Here is a 17,594-nt window from a genome sequence, read left to right as displayed (position 1 = left end):
CAAGATGGTAGAAATTGCACTTGGTAACTGGACTCCACAGATAGTCTCAAACCGCATTCTAACTAGTAATTTTAATATGAGATTTGGCTCTTGACAGAGCAAAAAAATTAAAGGTGTGTGCAAAATGTCAATAAGATAAATTAAATATCATCTCCTTTAGAGCCCTGCCCATACATTGATGGAATTAGGAAAGAACAAAAAGACCAAGAAAAAAGGCCAGAGACGCGAGAACGCGGCCCCGGCCAATTAATGCTGTGGTAAGAGAATGAATTATGGAGAAAAGACTTGAGACTATTCCTGGGGACCACTCAGGTTCTGGACATTCCCTTTGATGATATTCAGAGTCTGAGTCCCCAGAGCTCCCCCCAGTGTGAAGGGAAAGACGAGTGTGGGACGGGAAAGATGTGTGTGGCCAGGTGCGCGCGTACGTGTACACCCACGTGTACACTACACATACACACAGCTTGCGCTCTCCGCTCCCCCTCCCCCCGGGGGGCGGGTCTCTTTCTCTTTAAAGAGCAGATCGTCTCCGCGCAAACCCGGGCTCTCTAAGGCCCCGGGGGCCTGGGACCCGTGCCGTTCGCAGCCAATAGACGCGGTTGAGCGGCTCGAGAGCAGCTGACGCTGCGCCAATGGGAGGCTACCGGGGGCGGGGGCAGCGGAGGAGACACTATTGTTGATGAGGAGGAGCGGCGGTGGCGGCTGCTGCTGCTGCACCACCTCGCCTCTGCTGGCCGCGGCTCCAGCGCCCCCCCGCACCCCGGATTCCGGCTTCGTCACCCCGTCGTGGGGGCCTTCCCTCCAGCCCTCGGCCTCGAGAATTCTTCCCCTGCAACGCCACCACAACAAAACCCCCCGTCTCGCTCAGTCACCAGGGAGGGGTACCATGTCCCAGCGGGTGAGGCGCAATGGGTCCCCCACGCCAGCCAGCTCCTTCGGGAGCGGCGCGGGCGCCACGGCCGGGGGAGCCGGGAGCCGCCTGCAGCCCATGAGGGCCACGGTTCCGTTCCAGTTGAAGCAGCAGCAGCAGCAACATGGCAGCCCCACGCGGAGCAACGGCGGCGGCGGCGGCAACAACAACGGCGGCTGCTGCGGTGGCGCCTCAGGCCCTTCAGGCGGCAGCGGGGGCCCGCGCACCGCTTCGCGCAGCACCAGCCCCACGCGCGGCGGCGCGAGCGCAGCGGCGCGCACCAGCCCCACGGTGGCTACGCAGACGGGCGCGTCCGCGACGTCCACACGGGGCACCAGCCCCACGCGAAGCACAGCGCCGGGGGCTCGTGGGAGCCCGCCCCGGCCTCAGCCTCCGCCGCCGCTGCTGGGCACCGTTTCGTCGCCTTCCTCGTCGCCCACCCACCTGTGGACTGGCGAGGTGAGCGTGGCCCCACCCCCAGCCCGCGTCCGCCACCGGAGGAGGTCTCCCGAGCAGAGCCGAAGCTCCCCAGAGAGGAGGAGCCCGAGCGCCCCGGTTTGCAAAGCAGGTACGTGTCCGGGACTGCGGGGCGAGGGGAGAGGTCGGCGGAAAAGGGTCGGGGTTGCCCCGGGCTTCCGCGCTGGGACTGCGGAGCGGTAGCGGAGCCCGGACGGCCGGGGGCGGGGCCGGGGGCGGGACGTGCTGCGGGGTTTTGCGGCCCCGCCTCCCTCGGGGTCCGCCCCTCGCCCCGCTACAGCGCCCGCCGGCCTCGCTTATCTCTCTGACGGCTCCTGACCGTGGAGGTGCTGCTGCTTACCTTGCGCTTGGGCGGCTGTGGGTTAATTATAAACATGAGGTTCTTTCTGCCCTTTACGCCCTCGGTTGCTGCTTACTCTCCCTTTCTTTTTCTCTCTGACAAATTGGGGCCGGGTTAGGAGTAGTTTGTCATTTTGTTTTACTGAGATGGGTTAATGTTAGTAAACCACCGGCTGCTGCTTTGTATTTTCCACAAAACGGTTTCAGATCTGGAGGACGGAATGGATTAGCATGGTAGATTTTGGAGCATTGAACTGAGGTGAGAGAACGTTTAAGCATTTCCTAAGACTTAATAAATGGGTGGCAAGTAGTGAGAAGGAAGTTAAGCAACATTCCTTTTGAAGGTTTGTGGACTTTTTGTTTAAAGGCCTGGGAATATTTTTGACATATTGATTTTTATGTGTTCGGGATTTAAAACCATTTATCCGGATTTATATTTTAAAAATACACAAAATTGTTAGAGTTTGTCTCCCTCGTGTTGTCATTTCAGGGACTTAAACGTTTTTTTCCCCTTCTTTTAACGTTTTTTGTTCTTGTTTCTCTGTGCCTGGGTGCTTTCTTGGGGAGGGTCCAGGTGGAGCTGTTGGGTTCCAATGGAATCATTCATAAAAGAAAGAGTACCCCAAAAAGAGAGATTCAAACTGTTGGAAAGGGATAGAAGTTATCTAGTTGTCTTCCTCTCAGGATCGAGTTACACCTAATGTAAACCATGGACCATAGTTTATAGTACTATTTTAATATCCTTTCATCAGTTTTAACAAAGGTACCACACTAGTACTAAGTGTCAACAATAGGGAAGGGGTATATGGGAATGTTATCTTTTTTTTAACATGATTCCTCTTAAAAAACTAAAAAAAAATAGAACATGCTTCATAGGCCTGTGTATTGGGTGTTTTAAATGGGATCCATATCAATTGCTTCACACATTGTCTAGAACATAGAATCTCTCAATATTGGCTACTGTTGTTAAAAATAGTACAGTTATTAAAAAGTGCCATCAGTGTAGCAAATGTTCTGCACAGATGTAAGGTGTTGATGTAAGGTGGTGTTTGGGAATTCATATTTTATGCATGATCTGTTAACCCACAACTTCTCTAATAACCCTAATAACCCCTCCTCCCCTTTTTAAAGGATCCTCTTGTATGCTTCTAGCAAATTTTTAATCTCTTCTGTTTTGGCTTTCATTCCCATAATTTCTGTTATGCTTCTTTTTTTTTTCTTTTCAGGAGGTACCAGGACTTCATACATGGGAGGCAGGCACTTAATCACTTGAGCTGCATCGGCTCCCATGCTATGTTTCTTTTTATACTCTCATATTCTTCTTTATGCTCACCTGTTTTCTTCTTAATATTCTTTATCTCCTTAACTGTATTTTCCTTCATCTCCTTGAATAGATTTAGAAGACTTCTTTCAACATCATTGATTAGTTGTTTCAAATTCTGTGTCTTCTCCAAAGTTTTAATTCATTCCTTTGATTGAGCCATATCTTCTTATTTCTTAATATGGCTGTAATCTTTTGCTGATGCCTCGTCATTTGATTATCTTGATGAATGTACTCTGCAGGTCAGTTTCTCTGTCTTGGTTAGGGTTTTATTGTTGATTGGTTTTGTGTTCACGGCTCCTCCTTGACACTTCATTCAACTTACTCTAGATCTTTAGAATTGCCTGTCTAACTGAACAGATTTTTCCAGCTCTTCATCTGATTCTTGCCATGGATATGTGGTACAGTTCTTAAGATTGCACTATTTGTACAATTGTTTAACCCCCAGGAAAACACTTCCTTTCCTCTGGTCCTTTTCTGGGAATCTTGGTCTGTTCTGTTTGTTTTTATTTTGCCTCTGTAGTTTCTTGTGCACTCCTTTCATTGCCCCTAGTTGCTTTTGCATGGAGGACAAATTCTGGGAGGAGGGTCACCCCAGAGAGGACTTTCCCAAGTCAGCATTTTCCAGGCAAAAGAGGGCCAGGGACTCATGAATTCGAGGAATATGGTTGATTATTCGTTCTTTTAGTACTTTAAACATGTAGTTTCATTGTTTCACTGGTCTTGATGGTTTCCAATGAGATATCTGCGTTCAAATCATTGGTCCCTTATATATAATGAGCCATTTTCCCCTGGCTCCTTTAAGAAGTATTTATCTTTGACTTAAAAAATTTTTTTCTTATTGTGTTAATAATATATATAAAACATAAAATTTACCATTTTAACCATTTTTAAATGTATAATACAGTGTTATTGGTTACATTAATATTGTATTACCATGACCACTGTCCATTATCAAAACTTTTTCCTCACCACAAAATGAAACTCTGTACCTGTTAAGCAATATCTACCCCATTTCCCCTCCCGCGCTCTGCTTTCTGTTTCTATGAGTGCTTATTCTAGATAGTTCGTATATGTGGAATCATACAATGTTTGTCCTTTTGTACTTGGCTTATTCAGTCACATAATGCTTTCAGGTTTCTTCAGTGTTGTAGCATTTTTCAGAACTTCATTGTTTTTTAATGGCTGAATACTATTCCATTGTATGTATATAGCACATTTTATTTGACCATTCTTCTGATGGACAATTGGGTTGTTTCCATTTCTTGGCTATTGTGAATAAGGTTGCTATTAACATTGGTGTATGTGTACTGTTTTAGTTCCTGCTTTCAACTTTTTTTGAGCATATACCTTGAAATGGGAGTTCCAGGTCCTATGGTAATCTGTGTTTAACTTTTTGAGGTACCTCCAAACTGTTTTCCATGGCAACTACACCATTTTATCACTAATATTGTGTGAAGGTTCCAATTTCCCCACGCCCTTGCCAACATTTGTTTTCTGTTTTGTTTTTAAGAGCCATCCTAGTGAATGTGAGGTGGTATCCCCTTGTGCTTTTGGTTTGCATTTCCCTAATCATTAATGATATTGAACATCTTTTCATATGCTTATTGGCTCTTTTTACATCTCCTGAAATGTCTATATTCAATTCCTTTGCCCACTGTTAAATTCGGTTGCCTTTTTGTTGTTGAGTTGTAGGATTTCTTTATATTTCTGGATATTAAACTCTTATCAGACATATGACTTGTGACTACTTTCTCCTATTCCATAGGTTGTCTTGTTCACTTATATACCTTGTCTGTTCATTTTGACAAATAACTAATTATTTTATTTATTTATTTTTTTAGAGTGGACCTTCATGAATTTATTTATTTTTTTTAAATTTTTTTATTTTTTATTGACTTTGTAATAATATTACATTAAAAATATATATGTGAGGTCCCATTCAACCCCACCCCCCTACCCCCCCCTCCCCCCCCCAACAACACTCGTTCCCATCATCATGACACATCCATTGGATTTGGTAAGTACATCTTTGGGCACCTCTGCACCTCATATACATTGGACAAATAACTAATTATTCTTTGAGTTTTTAAATCAAAGGTACATGTCATTAGCGTCTGATAATTTGAGTACAGATAATTAGACATCTTTTCTGGAAGTTGTGTATTTAACCCAAAGAATGTTTTGACCCCAAAGTTTTGCCTCTGTTCTTTGTACTGTCATTGTTATTGTACGTGTTGGGAAAAACAATAAAAATACTTGAAAGGACTGGCTTGGTGACATAGTTGAGTATTCTGGAAGATATGAGGAGAACTATGTGGGGAACTGAGATTAGCCTCAGAGTCAGGGTCAGAACTAGGCAGAGGCATGTGAGGCACTAACACTGGATGTAAAATTTAAGGGGATGCTGAAAAACTCAGTAATTGAATTAATATTTTAATGTAACAGTCTAAAAAAATAAAGGTTAATGCAAAAAATCTCATGATGAACAAAATTTAAAATGATAAGATTTGACAGGGCCAAGATGAGGGGTGAGACAAGAAAGGTGAGTTTTTTATTTTGTTATTTTATTTTTCTTTATTTAAGCTTATTTTGAAAGGTGAGTTTTGATTCACCTCACTTGCCTCACTCTTATAGTCTTGAACCAGCTTTATATAATAGATCAATCTGTGAGACTTGCTTATGGGTTTATTTGTTGGTCAGTGTATTTTCTATTGCTGTGTAATAAATTACCACAAACTTAGTGACTTAAAACAATACCCATTTAATTATTTCGTAGTTCTGTAGGTCAGCAGTCTAGGACAGCTTGCCTTTGTTTTTTTCTGAAGGGCTTACAGTTCAGAATCAAGACTTTGGCTATATTGGGCCCTTATTTGTAGGGTCTGAGGAAGAATGTGTTTCCAAGCTCATTCAGTTTGTTGACAGAACCCAGTTCTTTGTGGCTATAGGACTAACTTCCCTATTTTCCTGTTAGCTGGGGTTAATGCTTAGCTCTCAGAAGATGCTCTCAAGTCTTTTCCATTTGGCTCCCTTGATCTTCAAAGCCAGCAATGGACTCTCTCTCGTATCACATCTTTTTTGACTTCCTGTTCTGCAGTCAACCAGAGAAATTTCTCTTTTATAGGGCTCATGTGATTAGATTAGGCCCACCTGTGTATTCTCCCTTTTGATTTACTCAATGTTAACTGATTTGTAACCTTAAATACATGTGAAAAATTCCTTTCATATATGAGGCAGTATAATCATGGATGTAATAGCTCATCATATTCACAGTTTTAGTGACTAGGGCGGGAAATCTTGGGGAACTATTTTAGTATGTGTGCTGCTGAAGTGAGCACTTGGGGAACTATTTTAGCTTTTTGCTTTCCACAGTCTGGGACATAGAAAACTGTCAGTCTTACCCACTTGTAAAGACCATTATTGACACAAATACTACAGGTAAAAAGAAGTGTCTTAAAAAACACATATGGCAACATTTGTTATTGACTAAAAACTGATAAAAACGAATTATTTTTCATAAAATTTAGATGTGCACAGTTTGCTCTGATAAAATTGGATATGATAGTAATAATTATTACAAAGGAAAATTCTCAGTGATAGAGACTGATAAAATTTAATAGAGTAAGAAATGTATTGGCTCATTATTGTGAACTTTACAAACAATTGAAACAGGAGAGGATTGTGGGAAGGTGGTGGTATAGGAATCTCCAGGAATTATTCACTCCTCTAAAACAAGTATTGAGCTGGCAGGAAATGTCTGAATCAATTATTCTGGAACTCTGGAGTCCAGTGAACAGCAGGAGGTAGGGACTTGTAAACTGCAGTTTAATATTGGTGATTTTCATCCTCTGTGCTGTGGCTGCCAGTCTCCACCCACCACCAATATGCCAAGCAGCAGTGAGGACTATAGTCTGGGCTTCTGTTCCTGCTTGCTGGTGTTAGGGTGGGCTGTAAGGATATGTCCTCCATGATTCAGGGGAGTGTGCTCTCTTCGCTGATCACTGCTTTGGATTAGCTACTTATCATTTGGAGTCTAGCTCTGAGGACAACCATTGTTCAAACCCCCTTCAGGAGAAAGTGTCAGAGGATTCCTAATGAGGTAGTACCTATTTTTTTCTCCTTTTGATGCTTTCCATTCCTTGTTAAGGAGCAAAAATAGGAAAATTCATAAATTGGTAGGTCCAGGCCTCAACAATAAAAACAATGCTTGTAGTCTCAAAGGAGTGGGAGAATTAGATTTCCAGAGTTAAACCAAAATGTCCACTCAATGTCCATTTCTCAGCAAAAAAAATACACATGAAGAAACAGGAAATATGGCCCATTAACAGGGAAAAGAAAAGAATTTGCCAGAAACCATCCTGATGATGCTCATACATTGGCTCTATTAGTCAAAGACTTTAAATAAACCATCCTAAGTATGTTTGATGAGCTAAAGGACTCCATATACAAATAACTTAAGAAAAATCAGGAAAATGTCTAAAATTAAAGAGAAGTTATTAAAAGGAATAAAACAGATTTTGGGGCTGCAAAGTACAGTAGTTGAAAGGAAAAACTCTTTGGATGTTATACCAAATACCTTGCTTGTACACTTTGGATGAATTGTATGTTTCATTAATATGTAAATAAAATAATTTGTTTTAAAAAAGCTCATTGGATGGACTTAACAGCAGATTTGAATAGGCAAAAGAAATGATCAGCAAAGTTGAAGATAAAACAATAGAAACTACCCATTATGAAGAACAGAAAGAAAATATAATGAAGAAAAATGAACTGTGCCTCAGGGTTCAAGTATATCATCAACATACATATCATTGGAGTCTCAGAAGGACATGAGAGAGAGGGGCAGAGAAAGAATTTGAAGAAATAATGTCCAAAAACTTCCCAAACCTGATGAAAAACATGAATATACAGATCCAGAAATCTCAATACACTCTAAGCATGGTAGATATTAGGGGATCTTTACCAAACTACACCCAGACATATTAGTGCAAAACTGGCAAAACCCAAACTCAGAAGATTTTAAAAGCAGCAAGAGGATCTACTTGTCCCATACAAGGGATCCCAGTAAGATTTGAATTTCTCATTAAAAAAAAAAAAGAAGAAACAAAACAAAAAACCATGGGGGCTGGAAGACAGTGGGATGGCATATTTAAAACCCTGAGAGAAAAAAAGTCAACCAAGAATTCTATATCCAGCAAATTATATTTCAAAAATGAAGGAGAAGCAGATGTAGCTCAGTGATCGAGCGCCTGCTTCCCATGTTTGAGGTCCTGGGTTCAATCCCTGGTACCTCCTAAAAAAATTAAGGAGAAAATAAGACATTTACAAATAAATTAAAAGCTGTGAAAGAGTTTATTACTACAAGATCTGCACTACATTATGGTAACAGGAGTCCTTCAGGCTGATATAAAAGGACACTAGGCAGTAACTCAAGGCCATATAAAGAAATAAAGAAAAATGGCAAAGTTGACTACTTAGCTAAGTATAAAATCCTATATTGTACCTTAGGTTTGTAACTGCTTTTTCCCCCTTTTTTGACTTAACAGGCAAAGGTGTAAAATAGCATTTAGGATTCTATGTTAGTGGGCATACAATAAAGATATAATCTTAGACAACAACAACATAAAGGGGCAGGGCCAGAGATTTATAGGAGTAGAGAGTTTGTATACTACTGAAGTGAGATGTTTATTGTATTTACAAAGATAACCACTAAGAAAATAACTAAAAAATAAAAAAAAAATAAAGATGAGAATCAAAGTGTACTGTACTACAAAAACAGTAAATGCAAAAAGGTTAGTAGAGTAATTGAGGACCAAAGCAACAACAACAACAAAAGCAAACAATAACATGAAATACAGAAAACAAATGACAGAAGTAAATTCTTTGTTTTCAGTTATTACCTTAAATGTCAGGGGACTAAATTCCCATATTAAAAGCAGAGATTGGCAGACTGGATGAAAAAGCATGTTCCATCTCTATCAGGAGTTCTTATCAAGGGGTCTGTGAGCTTGAATTGAAATTTAAAAAAAACCATGCTTGTGGGGATGTGTTGGTGCAGGTGTGATAATTATTTTAAAATAATACAGAGTATAGTGAGGGCTTAGTAAGGGGTCCGTGGTTTTCACCTGAGCAGCAAAGAGGGCCATGGAACAAAAAAAAGGTTAAGAACCCCTGATTTATATGCTATCTAAAGAGATTCACTCTAGGTAAAAAGACACAAAGAAGTTGAAAGTAAAAGAGTGGAAAAGGATATTCCATGCAAGCAGTAATCAAGAGAGAGTTATAGTGGCTATTTTATATTCTTCTCAGACAAAATAGACTGTGAGTAAAAAAAGATTGTAAGAGACAATTAAAGGTATTATATATTGATAAGAGGTTCATTCTAGCAAGAAGATATGATCACAATAAACATGTTTGCCTCGTAACAGAGACCCAAAATATATGAAGTAAAAATGGACTGACTCATATGGAGAAATAGTTCTACAGCAGTAGTTGGAATCTTCAATAAACAACTTAAAAAAAAATTTGTTGACGTGTACCACTCATACATAAACATACATAAACAATAAGTGTATAGTAACAGTTGTGAACTTACAAAACAAATGTACATAATATCATACAGGGCTCTCATATCTCACCTTACCACCAATACCTTACATTGTTGCAAAACACTTTTAACAAATGATGAAAGAGCATCCTCAAAGTATTGCTAACCAAAGTTATCTTATATTTGGTTTATCTCCCACCAGCCCACCTTATTCGTTGTTATTACTGTGTCATTTACACATGAACATACATAAGCAATAAGTGTATAGTAAAAGTTGTGAACTTACACAGCAGACATGTATAACATCATACACAGGTCCTATACATCAGTCTACCACTAATACCTTGCTTTGTTGTGAGACATTTATTACAAATTATAAAAGAGTATTGTCAAAATCTTACTACTAACTACAGTTCATATTTTACATTTGGTGTATTTTTCCCCAACCAACCCTATTATTATTTTTTAAAATTTATTACAGAAGTTGTGAACTTACAAAACAATCATGTGCATGTGCAGAATTTTCCCATACAGCACTTCTCTGTCAATACATCACACTGTGGTGGAACATCTGTTAGAGGTTATGAGATAATCTCATGAGACTGTTACCACTAACCATGGTCCATAGCATACATCTGACACATTTTTTCCATACACCCCCATTATCAACACAGTACATCTTTGGCGTAGGTGCATGAATATTATGGTATTGCTGTTAACCACAGTCCATAGGTTACTCCAGTTGTATTTTTCCCAAGCTTCTCCCCATTTCTACCACCTTCAGTAGTGATGTTCCTCATACTTTTGGTGTAAAATTTAAAAAATACACTATCTACTACCACAAGGTTATGAATGTATTTCCTTATGTTTCCTTGAACTATTTTTTAGTATTAACTCGTCTATTTAGGTCTTTGATCCTTTCTGAATTTTTATAAATGGCAAGAAGTAGGAGTACACGTTCTTTGCATGTGGATTTCCAGTTTTCCGAGCACCATTTGTTGAAGAGACTATTTTTTCCTCATTAATGGACTTGGCACCCTTATCGAAAGTCAAGTGGCCATATATGTGTGGATTTAACTCTGGACTTCCAAATATATTCCATTGGTCTACATACCTATCCTTATGCCAGTATCTTTTAGATATCACTGTGAATGGAACCATTTTCTTGATTTCCTTTTAATATACTGTTGGATTTGGTTTGCCAGCACTTTGTTGAGGATTTCTGCATTTATATTCACTTGGGTTTCCCAAGTGACTTCTGCATGTTTACTAGCAATTTTGCTGAATTTGCTTTTATTTCTAATAGCTTTCCTGTAGATTCTTTGGGATTTTCTAGATATATGATCATTGCAAACAGCGATAATTTGATTCTAGTACAGTGTTAAATAACAGTGATGACTGCAGGCATCCTTTTCTTGTTCCTGATCTTGGGAGGAAAGCTTTCAGTCTTTTCACTACTGAAGTACGACATTTGCTGTGGGTTTTCCATAAATGCTTTTTACCATGTTAAAAAAATTCCCTTCTATTCCTAGTTTTCTCAGTGCCTTTATCATTAAAGGATGTTGGGTTTTGTCAAATTCCTTCTCTGTATTAATTTAAATCATCATGTGGAGTTTTTTTCCCCTTCTTTAACGTGGGTAACACCTACCTCATAAAATGAGTTAGTCTGAAATATAAACCATAACGTAAACCATAAAGGAACCAAGATTAGTAGCTATGTTTCAATATCCGTACATCAGTTGTAGCAAATGTAACATCCACATGTAAAAAGATCATTGCTGGGGAAGGGGGAAAAGGGTTTGATATAATCTATATATAATCTATATTATGATTTTACTGTGACAAGCCTTTCAGACCCACCCAGCTGGGGTAGAACAGTCTCTTCTACCAATTGTGCTGGGAGAACTGGGTATCCATAGCCGGAAGAAGGAAAGAGGACCCCTGACTCACACCTTATACATAGATTAATTCAAAATGGATTGAAGACTTGAATATAAAAGCAAGACCCATAAAACTTCTAGAAGAAAATGTAGGAAAATACCTTCAAGACCTGGTGGTAGGTGGCGCATTTCTAAACCTTACACCGAAAGCATGAGCAACAAAAGAAAACATGGCTAACTCCCTAAGCCAAACTCAGCATGTAAATGCATGACCTTCCCCTCAGTGTGGGACATGACTTCTGGGGATGAGCCTCCCTGATACCAAGGGACACTTGGGTTGCTTCCACCTTTTAGCTATTGTTCCTGTTTTCAATTCTTTTTTTTTATTTTTAAAGTTGTCTGTTTTCTGTGTCTTTTTGCTGCATCTTGTTTCTTTGTCCGCTTCTGTTGTCGTCAGTGGCACGGGAAGTGTGGGCGGCACCATTCCTGGGCAGGCTGCACTTTCTTTCGCGCTGGGCGGCTCCCCTCACAGGGTGCACTCCTTGTGTGTGGGGCTCCCCTACACGGGGGACAACCCTGTGTGGTATGGCACTCCTTGTGTGCATCAGCACTGCGCATGGGCCAGCTCCACACGGGTCACGGAGGCCCGGGGTTTGAACCGCGGACCTCCCATGTGGTAGACGGACACCCTAACCACTGGGCGAAAGTCCGTTACCCTGTTTTCAGTTCTTTTGGGTATATATCTAGAGTGGGACTGCTGATCAAATATAATTCTGTTCAATTTTCTGAGGAACTAACAACTCTTTTTCCACGGTGGCTGCACCATTTTACATTCCCATCAGTAATGTATGAGTGTTCCTATTTCTCCACATTCTTGCCAAAACGTATTTTCAGTTTTCTTAATGATAGCCCATTCTAGTGGGTGTGAAATGATATCTCTTTGTAATTTTAAATTGCATTTCTCTAGTGGCTAATGATATTGAATATCTCTTCATATACTTACTGGCCATTTATATATCAACTCAGGAGGAATGTCTGTTTAAATCTGTGGCCCATTATTTAACTGGTTTGCGTGTCTTTTTGTTGTTCAGTTGTAGAAGTTATTTATATATTTTGGATAGTAAGCCTTTATCAGATATGTTATCCAAATATTTTCTGCCATTCTGTAGGCTGTCATTTCATTTTCTTGCTAATGTCCTTTGATGCACAAAAGTCTTCAATTTTGATAAAAGTCCAATTTATCTCTTTTTTCTTAAGTTCCGAGGGATTACTACCAAGCACCAGCTGGTGATGCAACTAGAAAAAGACCTTGAATAAAAGGGGAAAATGGTAAAGACAAATGAGTTTTTATGGCTAAGAGACTTCAAAATGAATTGGGAGGTCATCAGAGGGGTCACACTTACGCACGTCTCAGCAGGATCCCAGAGACAGCGAGAGTAGATACAACCCCAGGTAGTGGTGCTCCTGAGGGCTTTGGAGACACCCAGGTCCTACAGTCATGGCAGATGGCTCTGGAGTTCAGTGCCTTGCCAGTGGGTCCTACTTTGGAATTTGTGCTCCTGATTGTGATGGAGTTGGACTCAGATGTGACCTTTCTCCATATGCCTCTTCTGTCACTTTTACTGAACCTGTGCTTGGCACTGGGGTTGGTGTATGCTCAAGAGACTTGAATCTCTGAACTGTCCATGTACCAGCTGGGCCCTGAGCCTCAGCAGAGTTGCAACACCTACTCTCCAGTTCATTGGACTTACCCAGGTCAGCTAACAGAAAGGTGCGGATGGTCAGTCACCACAACAGGGAACTGAGAGTGTCTACAACTTCGAGCAGGAGTATCCCATCCATCAGCCATGTGGGATCTAAGCTCCCTCTCAATTCAAAGGTGGAGTGGACGTCGCCATCTCAGGGTCCTCATGATGGAGGAATAAAATACGGATTAGAGTGGATTTACCGGTATTCTGCTATAGAATTATTGTGACTCCAGCAATGGAAGGAATTGTATCATTGATGTGGAAACAGTGGCCACGGGAGTTGCTAAGGGTAGGGAGAGGGAAGAAGAGGTGTGATATGGGGCATTTTTGGCACTTGGAGTTGTTGTGAATGATATTGCAGGGACAGATGCAGGACATAATATATCCTTCCATAACTCACTGAATGAACTGGGAGAGAGTGTAAACTACAATGTAAACTATAGTCCATGCAGTGTAGCAGTGCTCCAAAATGTATTCATCAAATGCAAAAATTATGTCATACTGATGAAAGAGGTTGTTGATGTGGGAGGAGTGGGGAGTGGGGTATATGGGAACCTCATATTTTTTAATGTAACATATGGTGTGATCTATGTTATCTTCAAAAGTTTTTTTAACTAAAAAAAGATACATAGATCATATTTGGCCAGTTTTAATAAATTTTCTTTTATAGGTGGTTCAGAAAGAGCTGTGTTTGTGTTCTCTTTATATTAATAATGATGTTATTCTGTTTTTGGTTTCAGTTCAGTTATGGTGAAGACAATCATTATCTCTAGAGGAACAGCTGTGTGATGGTATTCTTGAATGGTTACTTCTTGTATTATGTTATAGACCAACACAAGATGAACCTTAGCTAGTCTTTTGTGGCAGGCTACTAACCAGTAAGGAGATAATCGATATGAGGTAGAGTGGACATCTGGCTTGGCAAGAAAAGAGTAGTTACAGAACAATAATAGGGAAGGTAGTTTAGATAAGTATTAGCTGTAAATTCACTAAATAATGGCATTCAGATGCTTGGTCAAAAAAATTAGGTTCTAAATATTTTATTGAGAAGCTCTTGTCACATAGTAAGGCAGAATTACTCTATGTCTGTAAACTTTATGAATCTAAACATTTAGAAGGACATTTTAAAAATTGTGTTCTTGGAAATGGACTTGGCCCAATGGATAGGGCGTCTGCCTACGACATGGGAGGTCCACGGTTCAAACCCCCGGCCTCCTTCACCGGTGTGGAGCTGACCCATGTGCAGTGCAGGGAGTGCTGTCCACGCAGGGGTGTCCCCCATGTAGGGGAGCCCCATGCACAAGGAGTGCGCCCCATAAGGAGAGCCGCCCAGTGTGAAAGAAAGTGCATCCTGCTCAAGAATTGTGCCACACACGTGGAAAGCTGACACAAGATGATGCAACAAAAAGAAACACAGATTCCCAGTGCCACTGATAAGGATAGAAGCAGTCATAGAAGAACACACAGCTTAATGGACAAAGAGAGCAGACAACCAGAGGGGAAGGGGATAGAAATAAATAAAAAATAAATCTTAAAAAAAAATTGTGTTCTCTTTGAGATTAGTAATAGTAATTCTCTTATGACAAAAGGGTTTATTTAAAAGAATGTTTTCTGAAGTGCGTGTAGAATTGAGCATTAGATTTTGGGTCCAGTTTTCTTAGTTTCTTTGTCAACTAAGAAAAAGGAAAGGAATTAATATTTGGTGCCTGTCCTATGAAGGATGTATGCCTTCAAATTAGGTTGCATTTATTTCTGTTTTATAAATGAGGATACTCAGTGCCCAGAGAGTCAAGCAACTTAGTATTTCAGAGTTATTAAATGTGGAATTTCAACTCATGTCTGTTTATTTGGAGGCCTGTGTTCTTTAAATCATGTCACTGTATCTTGTTATGTAATTTTGTCAACATTGTATATCTATTATAAATAGGTATTGTGCTAATAAGCTGGATGGTTTGAAAGAATAAAAAAATAAGGTATAATGTATACCAGTAGTTTATTCCTTCTTGCCCGTCAGAGTGTCTGGTTGGGGGAATGTTTTGTAGCCCCTGTACCCTGCCTATTTTTGTCTTAAAGGAAGGTTAGAGAAGAAATACACTGATGAATTAATAGATAGATAGATTTGGAAAGGTTGGTAGAACTGTTTGAAAAAAACATGACATTTTGGGTAGAAATGCTTTTCAGCCTTTTAAAACTCACATTGTGGTTTGATAAATGCAAATATGCTGTTAATTTAGAAATTTCAGAACAAATGTGATTTCAGTAATAGATCAAAGTGGTGGTTCTAAGAGAAAAAAATTAATCTTTAAAAAAAAACACATTTATTATATCAATCATGGACATCAATATGGATGGGTCTGCTTACTTGCCAGAGTCTCACATAATGTGGAAAGTTGTAGGTTAATCTGTTTTTATTGTCCAAAGTGCAATAAAAAAATCAGTTTTGTAAAATAAATAATGAAGAGAGGATAAAGTTTTCTTACTTTTGGGATGTGAATAAGAAGATGTTTTTCTCCAAATTTCTCCAGAATATTTTTTTGTAAGTTCTTTGATAACTGAGTCAAACAAACCTAAGTGATAAAAGCCATCCTTGGCGGGAAGCGGACTTGGCCCAATGGATAGGGTGTCCACCTACCACATGGGAGGTCCGCGATTCAAACCCCGGGCCTCCTTGACCCATGTGGAGCTGGCCCATGTGAAGTGCTAATGCGTGCAAGAAGTGCTGTGCCACGCACGGGTGTCCCCCACATAGGGGAGCCCCATGCACAAGGAGTGTGCCCCATAAGGAGAGCCGGGTCAAGGAGGCCTGGGGTTTGAACCGCGGACCTCCCATGTGGTAGATGGACGCCCTATCCACTGGGCCAAGTCCACCGCCTGTGAATATTTTATACTCACCTTCATATTTGAAGGACAATTTTGCTGGATAAAGAATTCTTGGCTGGCAGTTTTTCTCTTTCAGTATCCTAATTGTATCATACCACTGTCTTCTTTCCTCCATGGTTTCTGAAGAGGAATTTGTGCCAAGTCTTATTGGACATTCCTTGTACATGATGGTTTGGTTTTCCCTTTGTGCTGTGAGAATTTTCTCATTATCTTTGGTACTTTACAGTCTGAGTAGTATGTGTCTTAGAGTAGATCTATTTGGATTTATTCTGATTGGGGTATGGTGTGCTTCTTGGACATGTGAGTTCATTTCCTTTGTGAGAGTTGGGAGATTTTCCGCTATTACTTCCTCAAATATTCTTTCTGCCCTTTTTCCCTTCTCTTCTCCTTCTGGAACTCCCATGACACCTATGTTGTTATGTTTTGTGTTGTCATTCAACTCTCTGAGCCCCTGCTCAATTTTTTCCATTCTTTTCTCTCTCTTCTTTTTAATTTCAGCTGTTCTGTCTTTGATATCTCTTATCCTTTCTTTTACCATTTTGAGTCTGTTCTTGTATGCCTCAAGTGTGTTTTTGATCTTGACTGTTGTGTCTTTCATGCCCATTAGCTCTGTTACTTTTGTGTTCAAGATTTCAAATTCCTCTTTGTGCTTGCTCAGTATCTTCTTGATGTCATTTTTCTCTTTAACCATATTGTCTTTCAGGTCATTAATTTGATTTTGGAAATTTGTACACATATCGCTGATTAGTTCTCTCAAATTCTGCCTCTTTTTTGGGGCTTTGATATATTCCTTTTCTTAGGCTATGTCTTCTATTTTCTAAGTATGCTTGTGATTTTTTGATGATATCTAGGCATATGATTAGGATGTAGTTTACTCAGATACTGATTTCTTTCTCTTTTGTAGGGATTTAGTGACAGGAATATGTGTGTTACCAGTGCTTTTTGATTCTTGGCTTGACCTGGATTGTTAGGATTGTCCCTGCTGGTTGCCCAAAACTGGGCCCCAAACCCAGTAACTGGTTTTAGACTCGATTCCTAGGGCCTTGGGGAAGGACACTATAGAGGCCAGAAAGAGCCTCTCCTACTTATTTTTAATTATCTTGAGTGCACTTCTTTGGTATTTCAGTGGATGGCACTCTTTGGCAGTTCTCAGTTCAATGCCTGGTTGGAGTGTATTTGTTGCAGCACAGACAGGATCAATGAGATAGAACTTCCCATGTGGAGGTGCTGAGCCTTGTAATTAAAACTTTCTCCGAGACAGTTCTTCAGCTTTCTTTGGCAGCGCTTTCCCTTTTCCCTGGTCAGAAATATTTCCACTCCCCTCTGAGTCCTCAACAATCAGTCCCCGTTAGTTGAGGAGGAGATTGGGAGGGTCATTTATCTTTATCCCCTTGCGGGCTTCAAGTCAAACAATGGCACTGTTCCACCCAGTGTGGAAGGGTTCCTGGGACACAGCAGACCAAATTTGTGGGTCAGAAGCAGAGTCAGCCTT

General features: G+C 40.4%; 1 protein-coding gene across 1 annotated transcript in view; it reads left to right on the top strand.

The window, feature by feature from the left end:
* Window positions 1-658: 658 nt before the first annotated feature.
* FAM117B (family with sequence similarity 117 member B) overlaps window positions 659-17,594 on the top strand; it is a 171,174-nt gene continuing 154,238 nt past the window's right edge. The window contains exon 1 of the mRNA XM_004458869.5: window positions 659-1,478. Coding sequence (XP_004458926.2) covers window positions 680-1,478 — 799 coding nt within the window. The 5' untranslated portion in view covers window positions 659-679. The remainder of the gene's footprint in view (window positions 1,479-17,594) is intronic.

The sequence above is a fragment of the Dasypus novemcinctus genome, chromosome 7 (genome assembly GCF_030445035.2).
Source record: "Dasypus novemcinctus isolate mDasNov1 chromosome 7, mDasNov1.1.hap2, whole genome shotgun sequence".
Taxonomy (NCBI): Eukaryota; Metazoa; Chordata; class Mammalia; order Cingulata; family Dasypodidae; genus Dasypus; species Dasypus novemcinctus.
The sequence above is the reverse complement of the archived record's forward strand: the minus strand, read 5'-3'. Positions and strand labels throughout refer to the sequence as shown.